This window comes from Pristis pectinata, chromosome 21, assembly GCF_009764475.1.
Source record: "Pristis pectinata isolate sPriPec2 chromosome 21, sPriPec2.1.pri, whole genome shotgun sequence".
In the NCBI taxonomy this organism is placed as follows: Eukaryota; Metazoa; Chordata; class Chondrichthyes; order Rhinopristiformes; family Pristidae; genus Pristis; species Pristis pectinata.
Window position 1 is genome coordinate 37,309,235 of NC_067425.1, and position 12,911 is coordinate 37,322,145.

General features: G+C 51.7%; 1 protein-coding gene across 7 annotated transcripts in view; it reads left to right on the forward strand.

Moving 5' to 3' along the window:
- The window catches only part of LOC127581246 (SH2B adapter protein 2), a 120,666-nt gene that overhangs the window by 17,786 nt on the left and 89,969 nt on the right, over positions 1-12,911 (forward strand). For all 7 annotated transcript variants that reach the window (XM_052035441.1, XM_052035439.1, XM_052035443.1 and 4 more), the window contains 2 exons: positions 172-304; positions 9,199-10,065. In XM_052035441.1, the coding sequence (XP_051891401.1) occupies positions 9,226-10,065 (840 nt within the window). In that variant the 5' untranslated portion in view covers positions 172-304; positions 9,199-9,225. The remainder of the gene's footprint in view (positions 1-171; positions 305-9,198; positions 10,066-12,911) is intronic.

The window sequence follows — 12,911 nt, forward strand, 5'->3', positions numbered from 1 at the left end:
AGTGAGGCCTGGAGCAGAGAGCACAGTCCGTGCTCCTGACGCTGCCACTCAGAGTGGCACCATAGGGTGCAGTGGGTCCTCGGCACCTCCTCCACACTCTGTGTCCGTGGGTTGCTCTGACGCTGTCTGTGTCCGTCCAGAGCTGCAAGTTCTTTTTTCCTTCTGTTGCAGGAGGTGACCCTGTCGTGATGCTGACCGACTGTGTGCAGCCGCTCCCTGACACCTGACGTCTGCCCCACACACAGCGAGAGGCTCCTGTTGACCAGGATGGCCGAAGGAAAAGTAGGACTTCTGCCAGCTCCAGGTCAGTGAGTTCCTCTCTTTTTAACGGGATGGGGTGGGGGTTCCCTCCCTCCCGCGGGCAGTCCAGGACCAGGACATGGAGGGAGGGCCCTCAGCCAACCGTCCCTCGCTCTGTACACTGACCGCAACGTTGCAGAAGTTTGTTGCTTGGGGCACTTCCATTGCAAAGTGTTCCATGGTCCATTTCTTTTACCTCTGGGACCACTGCAATGTGATGACCCCTTGAAACCAGTTCCCAACCAAACAAAATATTAATTAATTTAATTAAGATGCGCCTCTAACTAAAGTTTTCGTATCTGTGTAGATCAGTATCTGGAGCCTTGACTTGTTCCCCAGTCTGGTGAATCTTCCCCTTGGCTTTACTCTGTGTCATGGACTTTCCGACATCCCCCCCAGAGGGAAGAGCAGCTGGGGTAGAGTTCCCAGGCTCTGACCAGCCGATCTTTACTGGGCAAGGTATCAGGCAGGGCAGTTACCTGGGGATGGCCCAGACATGGTCTCGGGAAGAGCTGGAGGGCTGGCTTTAGGTAAGACCGGCATTAGGTAAGGTGATGTATTCTGTATCACAGCCCAGGGTTTGGAGTGGATGAAAGTGCAGTCATTTCAAATTGCCTTGGTGTCTCCGTGCAGTGACTTTGTTCTTTCTCTGGACGTGAACCGCGTGTTCCTGCTGTCACCAAGTATAAATCCCAAACCCTGTCCACAGCGTTGGGTTCCTTGGTGCAGTCCCCTGCAGCACTTTGTGGCCGTTTACAGGCTGCCACCATAATGAGCCCTGCTTCCCGCGGGCTGCCAGCTGTGCCGAGCTGCCTGTGGGCTGCCACCGAACCCCAATCTGCCTGTGTGCTGACACGTCACAAATGGGGTATTCCTCCCTTTGGTCTGAGCTGCATGTGAATGGGCTGTGGGGTGGGGGTGGGGAACGTTTGTGTCTCTGAGCTGTTGGCACAGCTGGGGTTTTCTGACATTTGGAGCAGGGCCTGGTCACAGCGGTTCCCACTGGATCACCTCGGGATGGTTCACAATGCAGTGTTCCCCTGATGCCAGGAATTCCTGGGAGGTGGGTGGCAAGTGTTGGGAGGGAGGAGGTCCAGGAGGGTGGGTGCAGGGTCCGGGAAATGACTGAGGCAAAGGACTTCTCTAGTCAGGCCAGGACAGGTCTGAGGAACCACAACGAAAGCAGGAAGAGAAGAGGAGCCCTCCCCGTTCCCAACACTCAACCCAAACCACATCAGTTGGGGTTTGAGCTCCTCTTCCATAGTGACGTGTGAATAACTGGAAGCAGCCCAGAGTCTCTCTCTGTCTGCTGTCAGGTTTGCTCATGGGACCTGAGCAAGCCAAGCCCCACCCCCTCCATGTTATGGGTTGGGGAGGAGGTGGGGCTTGGCTTGCTCTGTGTGTCTATATGTGTGTGTGTGAATGTGTCTCCCCCTGTCTCCATAGAACAATACAACACAATACAGGCCCTTCGGCCCACCATGTTGTGCCGCCCTTCAAACCACACCTAAGACCATTTAACCCCTTCCTCCCACATATCCCTCTATCTTAAATTCCTCCATATGCTTATCTAACAATCTCTTGAACTTGACCAATGTATCAGCCTCCACCACCACCACCCCAGGCAGCGCATTCCATGCACCAACCACTCTGGGTGAAAAACCTCCCTCTGACATCTCCCTTGAACTTCCCACCCATTACCTTAAAGCCATGCCCTCTTGTGTTGAGCATTGGTGCCCTGGGAAAGAGGCGCTGGCTGTCCACTCTATCTATTCCTCTTATATCATTGGAGAGGAGGAGGATGAGGGGAGACATGATAGAGGTGTACAAAATATTATGTCTCCCCTCATCCTCCTCCTCTCCAATGAGTAAAGCCCTAGCTCCTTTAGTCTCTCCTCATAATCCATACTCTCTAATCCAGGCAGCATCCTGGTAAATCTCCTCTGCACCCTTTCTGACGCCTCCACATCCTTCCCATAATGAGGCGACCAGAACTGGACACAGTACTCCAAGTGTGGTCTAACCAGAGTTTTGTAAAGCTGCATCATTACTTCGCGGCTCTTAAACTCGATCCCATGACTTATGAAAGCTAACATCCCATAAGCTGTCTTAACTACCCTATCCACCTGTGAGGCAACTTTCAGTGATCTGTGGACATGAACCCCCAGATCCCTCTGCTCCTCTACACTGCCCAGAATCCTGCCATTTACCTTGTACTCCGCCTTGGAGTTTGTCCTTCCAAAGTGTACTACTTCACATTTCTCTGGATTGAACTCCATCTGCTACTTGTCAGCCCAGCTCTGCATCCTATCAATATCCCTCTGTAAGCTTCGACAGCCCTCCACACTATCCACAACACCACCAACCTTTGTGTCATCTGCAAACTTGCTAACCCACCCTTCCACCCCCTCATCTAAGTCATTAATAAGTATCACAAAAAGTAGAGGTCCCAGAACCGATCCCTGTGGGACACCACTAGTCACAGCCCTCCAATCCGAGGGCACTCCCTCCACCACAACCCTCTGCTTTCTACAGGCAAGCCAATACTGAATCCACACTGCCAAGCCTCCCTGGATCCCTTGGCCTCTGACCTTCTGAAGGAGCCTACCATGTGGAACCTTATGAAACGCCTTACATCCATGTAGACCACATCTACTGCACTACCCTCATCAATCTTCCTGGTCACCTCCTCAAAGAACGCTATCAGGCTTGTGAGGCAAGATCTTCCCTTCACAAAGCCATGCTGGCTGTCCCTAATCAGTCCATGATTCTCTAAATGCTCATAGATCCTATCTCTTAGAATCCTTTCCAACAGCTTACCTACCACAGACGTAAGGCTCACTGGTCTGTAGTTCCCTGGACTATCCCTACTACCTTTTTTGAATAAGGGGACAACATTCGCCACCCTCCAATCCTCTGGTTCCATCCCCGTGGACAACGAGGACTCAAAGATCCTAGCCAAGGGTTCAGCAATCTCCTCCCTCGCCTCATGAAGCAGCCTGGGGAATATACCGTCAGGCCCCGGGAACTTATCTGTCCTAATATTTTCTAACAGCTCCGACACATCCTCTCTCTTGATATCTACATACTCTAGAACATTACCCTTACCAACACTGTCCTCAGCGTCATCAAGACCCCTCTCTTTGGTGAATACTGAAGAGAAGTATTCATTGAGAACCTCACCCACTTCCACAGCTTCCAGGCACATCCTCCCACCTTTGTCTTTAATCGGACCTACCTTTACTCTAGCCATCCTTCTGCTCTTCACGTATGAGAAAAAAGCCTTGGGATTCTCCTTAACCCTACTCGCCAAAACCTTTTCACGTCCCCTTCTCTCTCTCCTCATCCCCTTCTTAAGTTCCTTCCTTGCTACTCTATATTCCTCACGAGCCCTGTCTGATCCTTGCTGCTTACACCTTATGTATGCTGCCCTCTTCTTCCTAACTAGTTGTTCCACCTCTCTCGTCACCCATGGTTCCTTCACCCTGCCATTCCTTCTCTACCTCACCGGGACAAATTTATCCCTAACATCCTGCAAGAGATCCCTGAACATCGACCACATCTCCATAGTACATTTCCCTTCAAAAATGTCATCCCAATTTACACTCTCTAGTTCTCGCCTTATAGCCTCATAATTCGTCTTCCCCCAATTAAATATCTTCCTGGCCTCTTTGCTCCTATCCCTGTCCATGACAATGCTAAAGGTTATGGAGCAATGGTCACTTTCCCCCAAATGCTCACCCACTGAGAGATCTGTCACCTGACCTGGTTCATTACCTAAAACTAGATCTAATATGGCATTCCCTCTAGTCAGCCTGTCAACGTACTGTGACAGGAATCCGTCCTGGACACACTTAACAAACTCTGCCCCTTCTAAACCTTTGGCACTAAGCAGGTGCCAATCAATATTTGGGAAGTTGAAGTCTTCCACGATAATAACCCTGTTATTTTTGCATCTTTCCAAAATCTGCCTCCCAATCTGCTCCTCAGCATCCCTACTGCTACCGGGGGGCCTATAGAATACTCCCAGTAGAGTAACTGCTCCTTTCTTGTTCCTAACTTCCACCCATATTGACTCTAGAGAGGATCCTTCTACATTATCCACCCTTTCTGCAGCTGTAACTGTGTCCCTGGCCAGTAACACCACCCCTCCTCCTCTTCTCCCCTCCTCCCCCCATCCCTTTTAAAACACTGAAAACCAGAAATATTCAATATCCGTTCCTGCCCTGATGTCAGCCATGTCTCTGTAATAGCCACAATATCATAGTCCCATGTACTTATCCAAGCTCTCAGTTCATCTCCCTTATTCCTGATGCTTCTTGCATTTAAGTAAATGCACTTTAGCCCATCCATACTTTTATAGACTGTACTCTGCTTCTCCTTCCTCAAAGCCTCTCTGCCTGTCAGATCTGACTTTTCCCCATCCCCTTCTTCCTCTGACCTACTCCTCCGGTTCCCTTCCCCCTCACAAACTAGTTTAAACCCTCCTGAACCACCCTAGAAAACCTGCCTGCGCGGATATTGGCTCCCCTCAGGTTCGGGTGTAACCTGTCCTCTCTGTACAGGTCCCACCTTCCCCAGAAGATATCCCAATGATCCAAAAATCTAAAATCCTCCCTCCTGCACCAATTCCTCAGCCACGCATTTATCTGCCATCTCCTCCTATTCCTCCCTTCACTATCGCGTGGCACTGGCAGCAATCCCGAGATCGCTAACCTCGAGGTCCTGTCCTTCAGCCTTCTGCCTAGCTCCCTAAACTCACTTTTCAGGACCTCATCCCTCTTCCCACCTATGTCATTGGTACCAACATGAACCACGACTTCTGGCTGTTCTCCCTCCCGCTCTAGAATCCTGTGGACCCGATCAGTGACATCCCGGACCCTGGCACCTGGGAGGCAACATACCATCCGGGGTTCATGCTCACTGCCACAGAACCTCCTATCTGTTTCCCTGACTATCAAGTCCCCTATCACTACTGCCTTCCTCTTCTCCTCCCTTCCCTTCTGAGCAGCAGGACCGGTCCCAGTGCCAGAGACCTGGCTACTGCTGTTAGGCTCCGGCAGGTCATCTCCCTCAACAGCTTCCAAAGCGGAGAACCTGTTATTGAGGGGAACAGCCTCCGGGGTCCTCTGCTCTATCTGCCCGTTCGTTTTCTTTTACCTTTGCCTTCCCCTGACAGTCACCCTTCTATCTACTTCCTGGACCCCAGACGTACCTGTTGTAAGAGGGGGGTGACTGTCTCCTGATGCACAATATCTACATAACTCTCTCCCCCCCCGATGCTTTGCAGTGTTTGAAGCTGCAACTCCAGCTCATCAATTCTGAGCTGAAGTTCCTCCAGCCTCAAGCACTTACTGCAGATGTGGCCATCATGGAACACAGCAAGGTCCACGAGCTCCCACATCAAGCAGCTGCAGCACACCACCATGTCCTCCAACTAATTCTTTTCTTTCTCCCCTAGTTTTTCCTACTTAAAAATTTATAAACAGATAACAGGTAAACCTTACCTTTACCTACTTACCAGTGACTCACCCTCCTTGCCCCTTTACGCCTCAGCCCCTTAAGCCAAAGCCCAGAACACTCTGCTCCCTCTCACTCCACTGCCCGCTCCGACGCTGCCCGCTGGATATGGCGGTTTGCTTTTTAAACTGCCCTCACCTTACCTGCTGACGTCATGCGGCTGCGCTGTCCAGCCCCCACTATTTCCAATTAAAACTTATATAACAGCTTATAAAAAAAACCTTGTAAAAACTAAACCTTATAATAAAAACCCTATTAAAAAACAATCCCCCTGTCCCTCCCCTTTGCTCCTGTCCCCTGTGATGTGTTGGGACCCGCACTGGTGTCTGTGAGACTGGCCGAGCCCTGACAGTTTCTCTGGTGTCTCTCAGGCCTCTGCCACTGGTCTGAATGCAGCAAAGGGCTGCAGGTGTTTCACGTCCACAGTTGTGCAGCCCCAGGTTTTACATTCACATCAGACGTTGGTGTTTGAGGGCCGATTTGGCCTTGGTTCCCATCTGCCGGCTCCACCCGTGGAGTGCAGGATTACAGTGTTCTGCAGGGCCTCGGCTTTTGGGAACCCCTTTGTCTTCGTGTCCCGGGAATGCCTTGGCTGCACCGGAGATACCACCTCACTCATCAGAGGGATCAATGCAGTCCCATGGGAATTCTGCAGCTGCACTGGGAATGCAATGTTCAGTGGCCTGCGCTAAAGGTGTGTGGACACGTCGGCTGCTGCCTCGCTGAGTGGGGCAGAGCCCACCCAGCGCTACGGCGTGGTATCTGATACCACGCGCATCTTCTCCCACCCCCGACACAATGTCCCGTTATCCCCAGGTTGTTCCAACCTAAAACACACTCAGCCCCACAATCTCCCTTCTCGTATTTAGTCGTCTTTTGTTCATCTGAATGAAAACCAGCCAAGCGACTGATTTTGGCACACACAGTGTTCAGCTGCTGACCTGGTAGGTGAGTCGGCGCTGAGGCCCTGGTGTGACGTACACCCTGCCCACTCCTGCAGCCTGCTGACCACCTCCCCCGTGGTCTGTGGGCAGCAACCTGCCTCTCTGCCCCTGGTGACATGGGTGATGGTTTCAAAGTGTTGGCAGTCTGGGATTATTTTGAGAGATTATTTTCTTTAGTTGGTAAAAGAATCATGATTTACTAAAGTCCCTGACACAGATGAAAAAATTTCTGTGTTTTTGAAGCTCCTTTGATCTGGTCCAAGTGTGGAAAGGTAGGTCAAAGCTTCACCACGTGATCTGTCGGCCAGATTCTGGGAATTCCTGATGACTCCCTGTTGGGATTACAACTCGTGGAGTGCTCGGCAACTTGCAATGTTCCTACATGTAAATGATAAACAGTTCCCCACCATCTCTAGTATCACCGATCTCCTGCGTGCCTGGGATTTGGCTGCCTGGCTCCCACTGGGAAGCTGAAAGGAAGATTGTTGTTTCCTGTCCTTGGCGTGTAAGATCATTATCGTCATCCTCCATGCCGACAGGACGTCTCGCAGCTGTTCAGCACCAACCCTTCCAGTTAAACCTTCTGTCTGGGCTGCAAGCAGCATTCACAGTCGGGGGTGTTCTCCTAACCAACAACGTCCAAGCACAGCTTCAGCTGTTTGCAGGAGGGCACTTGGTCATTATTGGGTGTGAATAAATTGTCCATGGCCGGCTCTGGTCAACTCTCTGGGGACTTGGATGAATTTTCACCACTGTGCTTCTCTTGGTACTGGGGGGAGCAGCCAGAGCGATCGATTGAGTGTTAAACTGCGGACTCCTGTGTGTGGGTGAAACAACACTGAAGGTTCCCTGGCAGGTGTCCCAGCTGGCGGCAGGGGCTGAGACCAGATGAATCAGGAGGACGGTTCCGACTCACGTCAGTGACTGTTTCACCAAGCGCTGTGTGTTGGAGGGAACCAACTTCCTGCTCTGCCATGCAAACACATGGCAGCCTCTTTGTTCGTCCACTGCCCAGCCGGTGATGGTTTCTCTGGACCTTCCCTTCAGTCACCATCCTCAGGGACTTCAGCTGAAGTTTGCACGGCCCCTGCCTGTCAAGCCCCCGAATGACCTGGCTTGGCGTACTGAGAATTCATCTCCCAATCACGTCGGTGGTCTGTGTCATTCTCCGGTTTGTCTCAATGCAGTTCAGGAGATCAGAGACACACCATTAAGTTGTGCCTGATCTGCTCCGGGTGTCTGACTGCGCACAGTGAATTTTACTGCACACCCCACCCTGCTTCGACTGCACTGTTCGCTCCTGTGTATTTGTTGTAAGTCCGTGTCCATTGTCATTCTGTGCGCTCTCCCACCAAAATCAGGCCTTCTGAACCCCAGCAATGATCAGCAACATTTACAAAGGGTTTTTGGGGATGAGACAGGTGTGTTGGAGCCAAGGTGACCACTTTCCTGCTCCTGTTAAACAGTTCATTCTGGATCTCCACTGTAAACGGTGTATTGAGCGGGGTCAGTGTGAACACCACAAGACTGCTTCTCGGTACAGTGGCCTGAACCTCTGTTGGGTTTGTTAAGTGTGTGCTTGTGGCAGGTTTGGCTCCACTGACACGAACTCTGCACGAAGCAGTGAGAGCAGAGGAACTGGTCCTGCCCACTGACTGGGTTTGACAGGGGAAGGGAGCGTTTACAGCAGGGAAAACGCAGAGGGCAAACTGCAGCTGAGTGACTCAGTGCCTGGCCATCACAGACCCCGGGACTGCGATGTATCTGTGGTTTAGGTCAATTATTTCATTTGCTTCAGTGTCACACAGCATGGGTCAGGGGTGAGGGGCCATTACAGGGGGGGTCGGATCAGGGGTAAGGGACCGTTACACACAGGAGGTCGGGGGTGAGGGGCCGTTACACACGGGGGTCGGGGGTGCAGTGTGGCAGCTCACTCACTTACAGGGAAGTTAAAGGATACTGCAGCTGTAACTGTTCCACACCACCGGCATTTAATGGATGTGTAATTCCATTCCAAGAGACCTCGCTCATCATTGCTGTGTGAACCTTTAGTGTTTGTACCTCAATCATTGACTAAGGAACTTGGAGGGAAGAAGGAGTTTTTTGCACAGTGGGTCGTGTACAACCCAGGAAAGAGCTGGCTGGTGGTGTGGTAAGTAGGTGCAATGGGAATGACTGAGAGGGCCTTGGGTAAAGGGTGACCAGAGAGAACACATCTCAACGTCCTGTGTGGGGAGTGGGACCAAATGTCTCGCTTGGTTTGTTCGGGAGGGTGATAGAATTTTATGATTTCAGAGCAGTCACGGGATGTTAGAATTACTCACGGCCCTGGGTGTTCACTTGGGAATACGTTTGGTTAATGTTTCTGGATGCTAATTGTATGACTGTTGGCAGCAGAAGTAACAAAGTCTCTCTCTCCCTGCTTCTTGTGCAGCCTCATTGGGACACCAGTGAACTAGCCATGAATGGTGACTCTGGAAGTCAGGATTCATTACAAGACGTTCCAGACTGGAAGGAGTTTTGTGAGGTCCAGGCACGCGCCGCTGCTTCTGATTTTGCCCAGAAATTCCGGGTATTTATCAGTGAAAATCCTCATTATGAATGCTCAGGGATAGAAGCCAATTTCTCACAACACTTTGCTTCCCATTTTGTGGAGTACTTTGCACGAGAGGTGAATGGGTCCTACCTCTCACACTCTCCAGCCAAGTACAGCGTTGCTCCATTCTCCGACACTCAGAGCTGCCAGCTGCCGCCCGGGGAAGCAGGTCTCCAGAGGAAAGCGGACTCTGAATCTCTCTCGAGAGGAGATAACACATCAAACTCCATCAGGTTCCCGAGACAGCAGCAAGTCTGCAACATGTCCAATCTGGGCCATTCCCGGAGCTCGGAGGATGTGTCGTTCAGTGCTTCTGCCAGGCCTAAATTTAAGAAAGGGTTTTCTCTGCGGAACATGAGCATGTGCATGGTTGACGGGATGAAGGAGATGTTGCAGTGGAGGTCATCGGCTGAGCCTCTACTGGGTGCAAGGCCTGAAGGAGATGAAGACTCCTCGGGGAGTAGACTTGAGAGCGACACCCATGACAAATGGAGCCAGAAACTTGAGCGCTTGTGTTTAACGAAGTTGTCCTCCTCTAAGGTGGAACTGCAGGACATCCAGAGGGAAGGAACGCTGCGCTACATGTTGGCTGATGACACCAACAGCCTGAGCAGCTCACAGTGGCAGAAGTGCCGAGTGCTGCTACGGAAAGCTGTGGGAATTGAAGAAGAACGATTCATCCTGGAGTTCTACGTCCCACCAAAGGTAAGATTGCAGCAACTGTGCTGGAGACCTGTGTCTGTGACAAGACCATGGCCTCGTCTCAACAGCACTGGTTCAATGAGGCAGATCGAGTTGAGTAAATTTGTGTTCCATTGGGTATAACAGACTGAGGGTAACTGGCTTGGGGTGTTATAAGGATGAAGGGTTGAATGAAGAAGTTTCCCCTGGCGGGAGACCTGGAGAAGGGGCAGAGTTGGCCCTTCAGTCGGATCCCACAGCGGTGAATGTGGAAAGGAGAGGAAAGCCGGACTCTACCCTGTACCAGCACATCCTGGGGCTTAATCACTGGTGGGCAGCGCCACATCTTTAGGCTGGGCTTGAAGGGCTGTGAGGCAGAGTTGGATCCAGTGAAATGGTGGTACAGACTTCAAGGGACTGAGTGACCTTCCATTTCCTGTTTCAAGTTGCTCAGTGCTATCTTGCGCTGAGTTGTCGATTGTATCCGGCTGGAAGTGTCTTTGAAATACACAGACCAACATTGTGGGATACAGCGGGGTTGATGGAGTGTATTGGGGTGTGTTCTGGAATGGGAAACCAGGTTTATTGTTGAGGGAGAGCTTTATTTTGTTCAGTGGATGGTGTTCCGTCGAATTTCTCTGCCTGGTGGGGAAATGGTCATCGCTGGGAAGGGGGCAGTTTCCAGGTTGATGGAGGTGTCCCATTGGATCAGAGGAGGGGTACCCTCACCCGTGTGACCCCAATGACAACTGATGGCTTCTGCCTCCGGCTGACATTAAGTCCAAGTCGCCTACTGGTTACAGTGCTAAAGGCGGCCATTTGGCCAGTTGAGTCCGTGCTGGCTCTTTGTAGGGATGCCCAGCTGCTCTCACTGCCCTACCCTCTCGAATAGCCCCAGGGTACAGCAGGGTTCCATTCCTGTGGACAGTTCCCAACGATGCCTTGTTGCCCTGCAGCAGACGACAAATCCAACCCGCCGGCCTCCCAAGCACTGGCTCTTGTGTATGGGCCATATATGAGTCGGGCGCTTGTACCCTGTCCTCACCCTTCTCCCTTCTGAACTCAACAACGGAATCCGCCATCACTACCCCCAGAACTCCATCCCAAACCCCCAGCCACTGACATTTTAAAAACAGGTTTTCCTCCTGTTCTTTACCTTCATTCCATATCTCCTTGTCTGTGACACTTCCTCCGGTGGGAACAGGCTCTCACTACCTACTATGTATATAATCTCCATGATTTCAAATCCCTCCATCGGATCCCCTCACAACCTCCTCTGGTCCAAGGGGAACAACCCCAGCTTGTCTAGTCTATCCACACAGCTGAAGTCCCTCATCCCTGGAATCCTTTTTGGTGAATCCCTTCTCCACCCTCTCCAGAGCCATCACACCTTTCCTGAAGTGTGGCTCCCACAACTGACACGATTCAGTGTGGCTCCGGCTGTGGCCAATCCAGTACTAGAAACACTCATTACCACTTCCTTGCTCTTAGACTCTCTGCCTTTACTTATGTGTGAAGTCCAGGATCCTGTACTTTAACCACCATCTCAACCTGCCTTGTCACTTACAATTCAGTGCAACATGTACCCCAGATCTCCCTGTTCCTGTGCACCTTTCAGTATTTGCCTCTTGTCATCCTTCCCACCACAATGTACCACTTCACGTTCTCAGCATTACATTTCACCTGCCCCACCCTCTCCCCATTCACCTGTCCACGCTCCTTGACATCTACTCCTCCTCACAGTCCTCTACACCTCCAAGCTTTGTGTCATCGGTAGTTCTGGAAATCGTTCCTGCACGTCCACGTCTAAATCATTTATATCGAGAAAGGCAGCAGTCCTGGGGATCTTCACGGTGCACCTGCACTCAGTCCCAAAAACAACTGTTACTGTTTCTTGTTGCTTCCTAACATGGTGGACCTGAGGGTCACAATAAAGCTCCTGGAATAACTGCTGCAGTGTGAAGAAGGGGAATAAGACCAAAAGATCAGGGATTCGGGGTGAATGCAACAGGTTTGGTTTTTATCTGATGGGATTCAAATACAGCTTCAGCACTGGGTAACTCTCAGCCTACTGCAGGGTCTGAGTTCCTTCAGGGGCACGATCTGTACGGCAGGGTCAGCCTCCAGTCTGGCCCACGCGATGGAGTTACACAGCACCCAGCAGGTCCAGGTCCTCCCCCCCGAGCATGGCCCCCTGCTGAGCACAGGACCCCCCTTACCCTGACCCCCCATGAGTGCACACCAAATGTCAAACATCCACTTACACTGATCCCATTTAGCTCTCCCCATGTTTTTACAGGAGTTGGGAGCTGAGAGTGAGTCATTGGTTAGCTAATTGGAGGGCACTTTAACCAATGAAAGGAAGGTGAGGTTTAGCAGAGCGACCAGTGTGGGAGTGCGGAGCTTGGCTCAGGAGGTAGAGCGGAGGAAGGAAACAGGGAAGGTCTGCCATGTCCTTTTTTAGAGTCAGTGCAGCTGGGATGGCAGTCAGGGCAGTGTCATGCTCCTCCTGCAGGACGTGGGAGATCAGGGAGACTGCCAGGAATGGAGCTGGAGTTGGACGTACTTGGGATCGTCCAGGATGCTGAGAGCATCAGTGACCAGAGCTTTAGTGAGGTGGTCACTCCTAAGGTGCAGGCTGCAGATGGTTGGGTGACCACCAGGAGAGGGAAGGGGATGGGGCAGGGTCCCCCTGTGGCCATTCCCCTCAGCAACAAGTCTACCCCTTTGGGTACTGCTGGCCCACAACATTTGTGGGCACAGCAACAGCAGCCAGGTTGGTGGCACTGAGACCGGCTCTGAGGCTCAGTGGGGAAGGGAGAAGTCGGGAAGGGGAGTAGTGACAGCAGACAGACAGGAGATTCTGTGGT